Genomic DNA, 13,373 nt, shown 5'->3' with positions numbered 1-13,373 from the left:
GGACAGGTCATCTCACAGGTTAAAACCAAGTGACTATAAACAAACCAGGCTGCCTACTACTGCTTAGCAAATGTTAACTTCTCAGACTAAGGCCTTGATGAATTACCATTATATCTTCTTGGTAACATCAAGATTATATTCATATGTATGCACATAAAAGGAGACCTTTGCTAGGTTAGTGTTGTCCATGACAGCCCACAGACCTGCTAACTCAGAGATTTGGGCCAAGCAAACACTAAATTGTGAATTGGACCTGCCATCATTTGGAATAAAGAAAATATTCACTCCTTGACTCATGTAGTTTACACTTTCTTAGTCTGTGACTTTTGTTCTTGGATTGCTAGGACCTGAGTTCCTTTGGAAATCTGCCCCCTGTGCACAGGACCAGAAGCCTCCAGGCTGAACCTTACTCTTGATCTCATGCATAAACAAATGACCTTAATAACAGGATTCTCTGTGTGGGTATTGATTTTCCTGAAGTCTATAATGACTTAACTCAGTCTTTGAAGTAAACACAGGAACAAAACTAGCCACCCAGATCTTTGGTATAACCATTTTATTAACAAAAGGAACCCATGGGGTTCAAACAAGAGTACAAAATACAATTTTTATTTTCCGCTTGGTTAAGTTATTACATTTTTAATAAAAATTTTAAAAAGCTAGTGAACTTATCAAAAACATAACCCTTGCCTACTGAGTTTCTCATTGTGCAAAACCAAAACAGAGAAAGTAAAATTCTGCCCAGGGAAGGAAAGATCTATGTGCACCAAAAGATACACACTTTTAATCTCAAACTTTGGGCATCAAAAAGAAAACCTTAAGGGCACTTTTCATTCTTCCAAACCTAAATGAGAGCAAGAGGGGACTAAACAGGCAAGTATTAGCAGCTACAGTCTGATCTCATTTGCAGGGTTTCCGATGCAGTTTTCTACATTCATGTTATCCTGACTATAAGTGTCGGGCCGGGCAGACGCAGATAAAGTTGTCTCTGAGCTATTCTCTTGAATGCCACTGTTGGCTCTGCTTCACTTCTGCGGGGGACTTCATGATTTCTCTAAGCAAACTGACTGCAACAGCTTTGCTACAGCGAGCCAACCTGTTCTGTTTTCTCTCTGTCCATACTGTCACTTTCTCCCCCTTTGTTTTGGTTTCATGGAGATGGACCACGTCTTGACAAAGCATGTAAACTACAGCCTGGAAGCCAAAAGACAGCTCATCATCTTTTCTACCACAAAAACAAAAACGGTTTAGATAGTACTTGAACAACCATAACTGTTTGCAGACACACAACAAAAAGACAAAAGAAATCTCCAACAACTAACATGAGAAATAAGGTTTGTGGTAATTCCCACACCACAATTACTGGCAATACCGTTTGGCATTTTAGACAGTGGCTTACAATGAAAATACATGTGTTTGACATTAACATGACCACAGAAGAGAGAGGTATGCTCAGAGGGGACAAGTACACATTTACCTAACATTGGTACAAAAACAGATGGCCCACTGACGTTTGAATATAAAATTTAACCCTAGACAAATGTCTTTAAGTGAACTGGGTGACTGAAAAATAAATCCATTGCTCTGATGAACGCAGCACAACATTCTGCCTGGAAAGCACCAGGGTTTCTAGATCAAACCCTTAGGATTTGGCTGGTCCAGATCTTCATTGTGAGAATCTCCCTCCCACCTGGTGTCAGTAATGTTCTTAGCTCCTGGGACCAACAGATTGGAGGCAAAACAACTGAGCATGTGACCGTGAACAGGAGGGGAGGAGGCTGGTAAAGACATGGCTGACCCAGTCAGCAGCAACACAGTCCTGTAGGTCTGAATTATCCTGAGGCTCAATGACAACAAAATATTGCACCAAAACAATTAAAAAAAAATCACAGTTTAAATGGAATTACTAACGAACTGGACTAAGAATGCACAGCATGGCCACTGCCATCCACCCACTGAAGCCACATCACAGGAAGAGCTCAGGCACGTTCCCATCCTCTTTTGAGTTGGGATTTCTTTTAAGATCTTGGGTGCTTGTATTTATTTCTATTTAATGCTAAGCTCATGGGATTTTCCCTTGGTCTAGTTTCAGAACAAGTGATAGGCTGGAAGGAGTCTGCCAACTGTATACAGCAGAAACCCCAAAGGTCAGTCAGGCCTGGAGTTCTGAGAGCAGGCCTGAGGAAGTCACTGGAGGTAGGATAAGGAAACACTTTGTTTTGTGCAGGTATTAGATATCCTAAAGATGTCATGCCTACCCCATCTTTTTCTAATATTCCCTAGGTAACGGAGGGATGGGGAACATCAAACGTATATTCTGCAGAAGTTCTTACAGTGGGAGGAAGTACAGCCTTTCACAACACACTCCATGTGAGAACTCCTCTTTCCTTTTGATGTGGCAAGCTTTTAAGGAATCCCTTCTAGGCTTCCCGGTACTGTAGAGCCAGTTTTCAAAGCACATTTTAACCTCCTCAGCAGAGAGTGGAACCACTGTCACTTCCATCAGGATCTCCCATGACCATGGACTCCAGAAAGGATACTTTCAAGGACCTGAGTCCTTGCTGTGGTAACATAAGAAATCATGAAGACCCTCAAACCTGGGACCTCAATTCCATTGAAAGTAGACCACTTCCTCATTCACACTTACTTCAAAGCTGTCTTGTTCCCCTACATCAAATCTTCCTAACAAGTCCGTTAAGTTCCTAACTGTGAACCCTGGTCAGAGTACACTCCTGCAACCTTCCAATTCCTTAAGACTCCTCTCTCCAACAGTGCAGACAATCCTTCACTTCCTCTCCCATCCCCAGGACTTCCGGTTTTTCAGTTCACATTTTCATCCACTTTTAAAGGGGACAACTGACTCCACCCTACAAACTTGTGAGACCACCCCACTAAAAAGTTCTCAAACTCTTTCATTTCTGTTGTCTTCACACTTGAAGTGCAAATGTTCTCAAGTTCACTTTCTCCTCCACCAAGGCAGGCGAAAGAACCAATATTCTAAGTTGGTAACAACACAGTGAAAGCTGGGATCTCTTCAGAGAATGAAGGAAACAGGCGGCGGCGGCGTCTCTTCGGCATCCCCAGGATGTGGATCAACCTGCAAGACAGAAAAGGGAGGGAGCTAATGGCTGAAGCGCCTTGGTTCTCCTACCTGCTTCTCATTACATGACAGCTGTGAGCTGAAGTGGCTCAGCATCTGTTATCAAGTCCTCCACTGTCTGCTGAATGCTCTATCTTTTGTGGCCAAATCAAACATCTTCAAGGCATATGCATGCCACAGATCACAAGCTAAATACCACAAAATGTGCTAAGTGGCTATGATAATCTATCAACTCCATAAGAACAAGTCTATGCGCATACTCAACCAATTATGAGTCAGCAACGGCACGTTAATGAATGGAGGGGAGCAAGTGATTGTCTGCAGACAGCATAATGAGTCTAATTTTCTTTACCTCTGAATAAAGAGGTGGAGGCTGGAACCGGAATTCTTGTATGCATGCAAACATAGAGTAGCAGGTTTCCCCCTCACAGTCAGGGGGCTGAGGGTACGGAGGAGTGTGTCGGGAGAATTCTTCCTCGGTTACCACATCAGCGTAATTTGGTGGTGCTGAAATAGAAGTGGAGTTTGAGATTAGAAATCCATGCAAACATGCCCTAATTAAGGTGTGTCTTCTCAACTCTTACAAAAGCAAGAGACTGAGCCAAACTGAAGATTCGGTGGCCATCACAAGAAAAGTTCCAGTTCCCTTAGTACACAGCTACTAATATCGATTACATTCTATTTTCAATGACATTTTTTTGTGATCTACATGTCACAATCTAGGCAAACAAGTATCTCTGAGCTATAGTTATGGGAAATACGTAACAGTCTATACGTCTATCTTAACCATTTCTCATTGTTTTCATATTGTAAGTTAGTCTTAGGAGATGTGCACTTTATTCCTGGGTTTGCCATTGGCTTTGTATCATCGCTAAAGTAGACGTTCACGGTTCCTTCTCCGGGGATGTTATATAATTTAGTAGGATCAAACAACAGAGCAGTGGTGATGGTTCCACTGCACAGTCAACCTGACAGGACTTAGAATCACCCAGGGGACAGGACCCTGGCCATGTCTGTGAGGGAGTTTCCAGAGCCTGGACTGAAGAGGAAGAACCACCCGGATGGGAGCAGCTTTGTCCCATGGGCCAGGGCCTCAGACTCAGGTAAGGGAGACAGGGTGCACTGAGCAGCACTCATCCCTCTCTGCTTCCAGGCTTCTCATACACCTGCAGCCACAGCTCAAATGTTTCCCACTGCCATCCTTCACTGGACCCTTAAAACGGAAGTCAAATGAACCCTTCCTCCCTTTGGCATCTTCTTGCCCGGCATTTGGTCACTGACAAAAGAACGTGTACACAACTAATGCGGGGGGGTGCGGGGGGGGGGGGGGAGTGGGCATGCCAACGCCTGCTCCTGTCATGTTCTGTTTGCAGCTAGTCTCTAAAACGTCACTCTAGAAGACACAAATGCTTTACCTTCGGGCTGCTCCGGCAGGGCCAGTGCCAACCAGCTCATGTCCATACTGAACTGGCTTGTAACACTGCTGTTTCTGCGGCCAAAGCCACTGTATGGAATCGTACCAATAACTAAGGGTAGCTCCAGCATCAATTTTTTAGCACCAGGAATGTGGATGTATACCTAGTAGGTACAAAAGAAAAGCATGTGTTGAGGGAGAGAAAAGCACAGAGTTAGGGTAAACCTCGTGGGAACTAAGCTGATTCAACTTCCTTTTCATAGGAACAAATGCCTTTGTCTCCCACCACGCCACCCCAGGACAAATGTAAATTGTCCTGACTAAACAAAATGAACAAACCCTAACTGCAGGACAAACCTTGTGATAGGGAACTGTGGCCTTCACATGTTTCCCTGTAAGTTGACAGAACTTGTAACAACCCTGGAAAAAGACCTATGCTTCAGTGTAACAAACACTCCTCACATCACCTCAATTCCTTTAAGTTTATTTCATTAAATTCCCCTAGGTAGAGATAGATTTTTAGTAACAGTGAAGGCTCATCTTCATACACCCACAAATGGTAGTAGTGCTAATGCTGACATATTCCCAAGTATTAACGAGATGATTAGAGATAATATTTGCAAGTGTATGGCTTCCTGATCTATTCTTATGTATTTTTAATTGTTCGAGAAGCTTCGCTTACAGCTAAGGAATAGTCTACTCTGATAATGCAGCAATCCAGGATGGAGGGCGTAACAGGTGGGATTTTCAGCATCTTCCCGTTCCACGTGTCTGTACTTCCAGAACCAATGTGGTTTCCTCGGACGTTGGCAACCATGTGCCGGACTGTCTTTGTCTTTCCACTAGCCAGATAGGTCTGGGTTTGGAATATGGCTGCCTTAGGAACTATCAGGCGAGATGAACAATTCTCTATTTCTGCATAGATGGGAATAGCTTCTCCTGAAAAGAGAAGAGAAACAAGATGGATTGGGGGACATTTCAGAGCATTCTCAAGGCATCAGTGAATACTGCAACAGCCCGACACTGCTGAAGTCCTGGCTGGAAGCTTCTGTGAGAAATCTTAGGGAGAGGGATGGACATTTCGTGCAGAAGGCACTTTTATACCAATTGCACTATTCACTTTTCCAATGTAAAAATGTAACATTAACAAACCTCAAGATATGTAAATAAGCAATATGCATAAATTAAGATAAGGTACATAAAGAAATGATGCAGCAGGAGGCTTACTAACAACCTCACTAGAGCCCAAGGAACGAAAACCTGCCCAACAGCGAGAAGAGCCTTTGTGGCTCAGGAATTCATAAGGCTAAGGTACAAACAGTGACAGGCAGGCAAGTTAGTTCACAACATTGCACATCTACACCCTAATTCTCCAACAGCTCTGTATCTTCCTGCACAAGATTAAAATAAAATGCCAACATTTCCCCACTCCCCTGAGTTTTATTTTGTTACTAAAGCAACAAGATTGGAGTCAGAAAAAAAAAAATGGGAGTTTTATTAAAGCCTGCTACACATGCCCTTAAAAATATGCAAATGTTAACTATATTTTAAAATACAAAGTACTTTATAGATTATAAAACTTACTATGCAAATGTTAATTATATTTTAAAATACAAAGTACTTTATAGGTTATAAAACTTACTGCTTTAAATCCCTTAAATCATCTAGTAAAATCAACGAGTCTTTCATTTGGACTTTTTCAAACATGCTGCTTACCATTACAGTAGCCCTTTCTTTCAATTTTCACACTCAGTGACACGGGACCAGACGTGAAGATCCAGCAGCCGACCATTTTCTCCCGCGTTTTCAGCACAGGAGTCTTGAAGGTTGCAAACGAAAGGATTTTAGTTAAACCACTCAAGAGAACGCACAGTCCTTTAGAGGATAATTACAAAGAAAGATCAACTTTCTTATTCTCATGTGACACCAATGCTGAAACCTATTTCCCTCTCAGGAAAACGGTGGTGAGTTCTGAGGTTCTAACTAGTGTGACATCAGCCTGTTTTACCCTGAAGTTACTGTGTTTCTAGGAAATGACACAACATCCTTCAGAAAAGTAATCAAGGGTCATATTCATACTTTAAATACTCTAGAACTATCACTGTGTGTGTGGTAGGTATAGCATAGCACATGCACAAGTGTGGGTGTGGGTGTGCACCCCCATGCCAGGGCACGCACAAGGCAAGGGAAAATATCCAGAACTTTCCCCTATCACTTTCCATTTTTCTTTTTTGTTTGAGACATGGTCTATCAGTGAATCTGAAGCTCACATTTTAATCTAGGCTGGTTAGCCTGCCAGTGAGTCCCTGGGATGTACCGGCCTCTATCCCCATCTACTGAGGTTGTAGTCAAGTGAGGCCACTCCCAGCTTGTGTATGGGTGCTGACAACTGGAACTCAGGCTTTCTTGCTTTCACAGCGACACTCTTACTCCCTGAGCCATCTCACTAGTATGACAGAATTATGTTTTAAGACAATGTAAAGATCGGGAGAAAGAAGCAACGATATAAAAATCAACAATCAGAATGTTACACTGCTTGGCATATACCACATGGGATAAGTAAACAGTCTTTTTGTTTACTTCAGAATACGTATTAGACAGAACTTTCAAGTGTTCTTGGACTAGTCTGGGGGCTTTAACGGTGTGTCCACATATCCTGTGTCAGCAGACCTGAAAATGTGATGAGACACCTTATACCCCGCCACAGGATTCTAGTCTTCAAAGTAAGCAAAGCACTCAGCTGAGGCTTAAATGCTCTGTTACAAGGCAAGAAAACAAAAGCATCCTGTAAAATACCATTGCTGGTCATCTTTTTCATCTATTTTAGAAATTAATAGTAAATGGGTCAAGGGTCTGTTTTTGACAAAAAACAAACCTCAACTTCCCACATGACCATGGCAATTTTAGAAATAGTTTTAACATTCTACATAAATTTATATATATATATATATATATATATATATATATATATATATATATTACTAATGCACTTTTCCAAATGGAACTTAAGGAGCTGTTCAAGAATGCCTGCCCCAGGGCAGCATGGTTCTGTCTAAGCCACACAAGCACCGTGTGTCTGTCATCTGTTATCTCAAGGGGGAACATTTATTCTACTTCCTGTGAGAATAAGAACTAAAAAACTTTTAGCCGCTGGCTTTTCCCTTGTCTTTAAAAATATTAGCTAGAAAAAGGAGCATCCAATACTAAAAACACATCTTTGCCACATCAGTGTCAAGATGGGAAGTTTAGATTATCTCTGTATTATCTACGAAGTAAAAAATAACACCATTCATTCATATTTAAATGAAGACCCATTTGGTCCTATCAGCTTTCATGAAAGTCGAAGGTATAATTTTATATTATTTTGATAATATGGGTGCAGATAAAAGAATGTAGCTCATTAGCTCCCATCTTGCCTATTCTGTTGTCCCTTATAGCCTGATCCTTCTTCCCAGCCTACAGTATTTCTGATGATTATTAGAAGTTCAATGCCTTAATGTGGCCAAATCTGTCATAAGGAAATGATAAGTGAAAGGCTCGTGGTGGTGGCAGCTGCACACACTTACTTAATGCTAGAAAATGACATGCAAAATGGAAGGATACATAGCATAATGGCCTGGGCTTCAATAACAGGCTGAGTGTGATTAATACTCTTTGGTAATTACCGTTCCTCAACCTGCTATTATTGGCGAGTTTAGAATACCACAGCCCTGCGAATGTGGCCGGGCTGGTAAAAGTAACCCTTCTCTGCTGTACATTATTGTTATTAAGGCTTATTAATGCATTTCAAGCCTGTGTAACTTTTTGGCAAGAGCAGCCCTGAACAGCAGGGACATAATCAATAGTATTACCACACACAATTTGTAATTTGCCCAACCTAGAATCATATCTTTATAGCGAACGCCTATGGGTTACATTGTGTTTTCTGAACCAGCAGACAGGGACAGTGTAGCTCCCCATTACCCTGACAAAACACAGACATCACTACTGAAAGGAAGGAAGTACAGAGCAAGGAAGAGCTTACCAATAAGGGTGGAGTGTTGACATCCACGTGACTGACAACCTGGAGCTCCCTTCTTATACTCTGATCTGGTACTTGGGGTCGTTCCAAAACAGCCCTCACACAATACTGAATACTGCCATACTTTCCAGTAAACGACGTTGCCAACGGTCTGAAAGAAACCAAAGATACTGATTTATGAGCTCATTTTCAGCCAGCCAGGGTCAGGAAAAGCATGCTTGAAACTGTGGATTAAGGTTGAAAAAACCAGAGTCAGCATGGAGGTACAGGGAGGGTCCCACAGGGTTAGCAGGTGCATTTAGTGTTGGGGACACTGGGGGCTCAAATACGGGACACAAGGCAAGGGAAGGAAACGGGAAACTTAAAGCTTCACTCACTCAGATGGAAGTTGAAAGCGAAAGGGAAACTCGTGTTTTCCAGGTTGTAACAAAGTGAGGCCTTCACCTGAAAGAGACCACACCGGACTTTAACCAAGATCAGCTTTAAATCAGGAGTTTTCACAATCTAAGCCACGTATTTTTTTTAAAGGTGGTTTTTCTGGCAGTACACTCCACAAGTTCATTAAACAGATGGAGAGAACTAAATGTGAATTTGTCTTTTACCAAGAAACACACACACACACACACACACACACACACACACACACACACACTTTGTATCCACAAAGTGATCAATTATACAATTACCATAAAGTGCTACCTAGGGCCAAGAGTTCCAACATACATATACAGTATATGTAAATAAACACACATGTAGTGCATATTCATATATATTTATGTATACACACACACACACACATATACACGTATGCACACACCTGGATGTTACTCTATTTATACTAACATGAGACATCAATATTTAACTGACAATATTTAATTGACAAGTTACATTTCTTTGTCTGTACTAAAACAATCATACTATGTACTCTTTAGACTGAGATAGAAAACCTGGGAACAGCATTAGTAACAGTTACACAGAAGACAGCCAAAGCAGCCAGAGTCAGCTCTTCACCCTTTAGCTCTACGGGATTGACAGGGTTTCTCAGTGGTGAAAGCAGGATTTTCCAAGCATGGCGTGGCCCCTTTCTCCCTGTTCTTGTTAGCATCATTCGACTTCACACACAGGCTTGTTATGAGCAAGTCTGATGGATGGTGTGAGACTAGAGGGACCACTAGAACCTGTGATGAATGTCCACAGTCAGTCTGTTTAACGTGGATCCAAAGTGGATCCCATCGTTTCCACTCTGGTCAATGGCTTCCTACGGCACGTGACAGATTTTCCCTTTGATCTCAGACTTGAGGCTACATTGTGGGTGGAGGAAGTAAAATGAGAAAGGATGGCAGACAACTTGGTGTGGAATTTGGTTTGTTACCTGACTTGATATTTCTGCTTCATGTGGTCAAAACCATTAATGAGGTGGGCTTCTTTGGTTTACTTAATTACCTGTATTACTCGGTATTTCAACCCTGCACTTTTAGAAAATAAGAATACATTCCTGGCCCAATGAGTCTCCTAAATCTATCTCTGGTTTTCAGTATGTACTCCTTTAAGGGGAAAGAAGGAACAAGGGTCCACTTCACATAGAAAGACATCACAGGTGGGTGACTTGAAAGTAAAGGAACAGGGACAAGTCAGGACACAGGGTCCAATGAAGTAGTGTGACACAGTGTGAGTCCAAGAGGTTCCCAATACACAGGAATGGTCACACAAGCGTCAGGAGGGTCCCAGAAGAGCAATAGGACTGGAATCAAGGGACACTTCTGTACCCCATCTTCTCCAAGAGGCTCAGGGAGATGGGGTCTGATTTGTGACCACTAGGTTACACACAACAAAGTACATGCACTTGTTTAGAAATGTGGATTGTATGTGAATCCAACATTTACTGGACTTAGGCTCAGGTGATAGAAGGACCGGTACCTTCAGTCCTCAGAAGACCAGCTGGGGGAAAGGAGATTAGAGATTTGTACTCAAGTAGACTAGAGAGTGCTAAAATCCCGCGACTTCTCACATGAACAACGTTAGGCCTGGAGTCTGAGGGTCCCAATACAAATGAGTGTGTAGGGTTTAAATAAAGGGAACAGCACGAGGAGGCAGGACAGGTATGTGGAGAACAGAGTTGCCCAGCATATTGCAAAGTGACAAGAGAGACGAATGGGCTCCTCAGGAAACAAGTCCACACAGGAATGACAGAACTCCACAGGAGAAAATCAACTCGAGGAAGTGGATAATCACTGTAGGATCTGGAAACAATGTGCTTCCTTCTCTTTTCAATCCTTATGTTTAGTTAGAAGCATTCACAAGATGTCCAGTGTGGCCATTTCTGCTTGTGTTTTCCAGCTCCTTACTTCCACCTTGTCCTCTGAGGACCACAGTGCCATATGGAGCAGCTTCATTCACTGGAGGGCTTCTAGCCAGAGCTCCTAATGGAAGTGTTTCAGAAGCCTTGCGGTCTAGAGATGTTGCAGTGGGCAAGCAAGGGCCCGGCATGCGGTCGCACTCTGTGAACTGAAGCCAACTCTCTGCTTCGGTCTCTGGGTCTTTATCACAATCGGGTCTTAAAGAGACGAAGCAGTTCAGCCATGCTGACAGTAAGTAGTTCAGTAAGAATAATAATTTTAGAGAATATTCTGGAAAGAGTTTTAAAAATAGATCCCAATATTACATTTCCTAGGAGTCAACATCTAAAAAAAAATCTCCTCAGGCCATTGAAGGATAGCTAGTTTATGGAGTTAATGGCTCTGAGAATCTATGTGTGAAGTTGCTAAGGTCTTCCAAATGGGAGGTATGTGGGGTGGTGGTTTTCCCCCTTAACTAAAATAGGCAATGACTTTAAGTAAACTATAACCATTGCTAATATAATCTAAGAAAACTGGAAACTGTCTAGAGTTAGACATCCCATTTCCTCAGAACAAAGCTACAATATCTTACTTGTGATCCAAAAGCCTATCTGTTAGCCTAGATTTTACCAAAGCAACGCTCACTTCTCACCCTAGGTTCAATGCTTCAAATTTTGTCTCCATTTCCTCAGTAGTTATGGGCTCAGAGTCTGAATCTTGGACAAAAACCTGTTTACCTGTCTCTTCCATGGCCTTCCCTCCAGTCAGCCATCTTTAACATTCATGTTGGCCATTATTACTGGGAGAAAAAGACTTCTGGAATCCATAAGGAGGAAAGGACATGGAGGAAGGTCAGGAGCTGCCACCTGCCACACCCCTTTAACCAAAAGGCAGCTCCTGTTTGTGGTACACACTTGAGGACTTAACTGTGGACATTGCACTTCTCCACGGGCGGCTAAGATACAGTTAAGTTGTAAGCTCGCATTTGATAGGTACAAGCTGATGAGGCACAGGTAGAGGCTTAGAGTAGTTTCCACTGACAGACGCCTGACTCACTGTTACTAGCATTTTCAAGATGAACAACAACAGTTTATGTCCCAAGCATTAGCCCAACATACACATGCATGGGCACTTCTGGAAAACTCTTGAGTGAACAGGAAGGTGTAATTCAGAAATCCCCGGACTGCACTGTCTCCAAAGGCCTTTCTGAAAGGGGAGAGAGGCAAGAGGAAGAGGAGGTACAGGAAGGGACAGCTTTTAGACACAGAGAGGGAATGCGTCCCTTGAACTACCCAAGTACCACTTCCCTCTCTCCAAGATCGAGCTTTCTGCAAATCATCATGAACGGAGGAGTGGAGGCCCATCAAACTCTGGGCACCACATAATGGAACCTCACAGGTTCTGGTTCCACTGTCTTTTGCCTCCAGGTCAGAAAGGACCCTAGAACCCAGACAGTCTAATCGCTGGTTCCCACGGCAACGACTCACTCCCCTCCAGGTCACTAGAAGATCCTAGGAGGCCAGGTGCAAAGGCACACCACCCAAGGGTCTGGACTCTTCCTAGAAGCCAGGTAGGGGCACAGGCTTGGCCTCCTGCCCTCCATCCGTGACAGTACAGATGATTCCCCTTCCAGAAGCTTCCCTCAACGCCACCCACCACCCAGAGGCGCGCCCCCTCCTGCCTCCTCCCTTGGAGATGCCCATGCTCACCAGCTGGGGCCTCGAGCAGGCTCAAGCGCAGGTTCAAGTATTCCACCTCCGAGGAAGCTGCTGGAGCGGTGCCACCGATGCAGACCCGGGCCCCAGCGCTCGGGCCCCAGGCAGAGGTGGCACGGCCCTGGGCCTCCAGGCGCAGCCCGCGCAGGGCCACCGGCTCTGCAGCCTCCAGCAGCACGTGCCCAGCCACTGTCTCCCCGCTGGAGTAGCAACCCTTGCTCTCGTCTTGGAACACCAGCCCCAGGCTCTTGACGCGGCCCCGGGGACCATCGGCTCCCGCATCGCCGCCCATCCCGCCAGGAGATGCGGCTCGGCCAGCGAGGTCGGCAGCGGCCCCGGGTTGGGGTAGCCGGCTCCGCGACGCTGCTGTCACGGGCGCCGGCCGCAAGCCCAGGGCCACCACGGCCGCAGAGCCCAGCCGGGTGAAACACCCGCACCGGGGCCCTGTCTCTTTAACACACCCCACCGGGGACTGGCAAGGGGCTGGCCCAGTCCGCCCACGGCGCGCGCCCATAGGCCCGCTGCGAGACATGCTGCTTTCCCATTGGTTGCGCATGACCACTGAGTCATTTCATTGGCGGCCCCTCGCCGGGCTGAGCAGGACGGTGGTGCGTGATCAGGGCAGCTCCACCAATCGAGGGACAGCAGAGTGCACGTGCACAGGCAGTTTATTGGCCGGGGCAAGGCACAGTCCTGGGCCACGGACCAATAGTGAGGCAGTGCGCCCATGTGGACAGAGGATGGGAAACAATCTCTGTCAGGGAGGGGGCGGAACCCGGCTGCGGGG

At 44.5% G+C, this 13,373-nt stretch overlaps 1 protein-coding gene across 1 annotated transcript; it reads right to left on the bottom strand.

The window, feature by feature from the left end:
- Positions 1–582: 582 nt before the first annotated feature.
- On the bottom strand, positions 583–13,011 carry Arrdc4 (arrestin domain containing 4). The gene is made up of 8 exons (XM_059273056.1): positions 12,581–13,011; positions 8,913–8,979; positions 8,539–8,686; positions 6,231–6,333; positions 5,197–5,453; positions 4,516–4,678; positions 3,453–3,607; positions 583–3,097 (listed from the first exon to the last, which is right to left on the bottom strand). The coding sequence occupies exons 1-8, from the start codon at positions 12,876–12,878 to the stop codon at positions 3,035–3,037; spliced, it is 1,254 nt and encodes a 417-aa protein (XP_059129039.1). The 5' UTR covers positions 12,879–13,011; the 3' UTR covers positions 583–3,034.
- Between the last annotated feature and the right edge of the window lie 362 nt (positions 13,012–13,373).

This window comes from Peromyscus eremicus, chromosome 1 (genome assembly GCF_949786415.1).
Source record: "Peromyscus eremicus chromosome 1, PerEre_H2_v1, whole genome shotgun sequence".
Classification (NCBI taxonomy): Eukaryota; Metazoa; Chordata; class Mammalia; order Rodentia; family Cricetidae; genus Peromyscus; species Peromyscus eremicus.
Note: the sequence above shows the minus strand (reverse complement) of the source record. Positions and strands in the feature narration are given on the sequence as shown.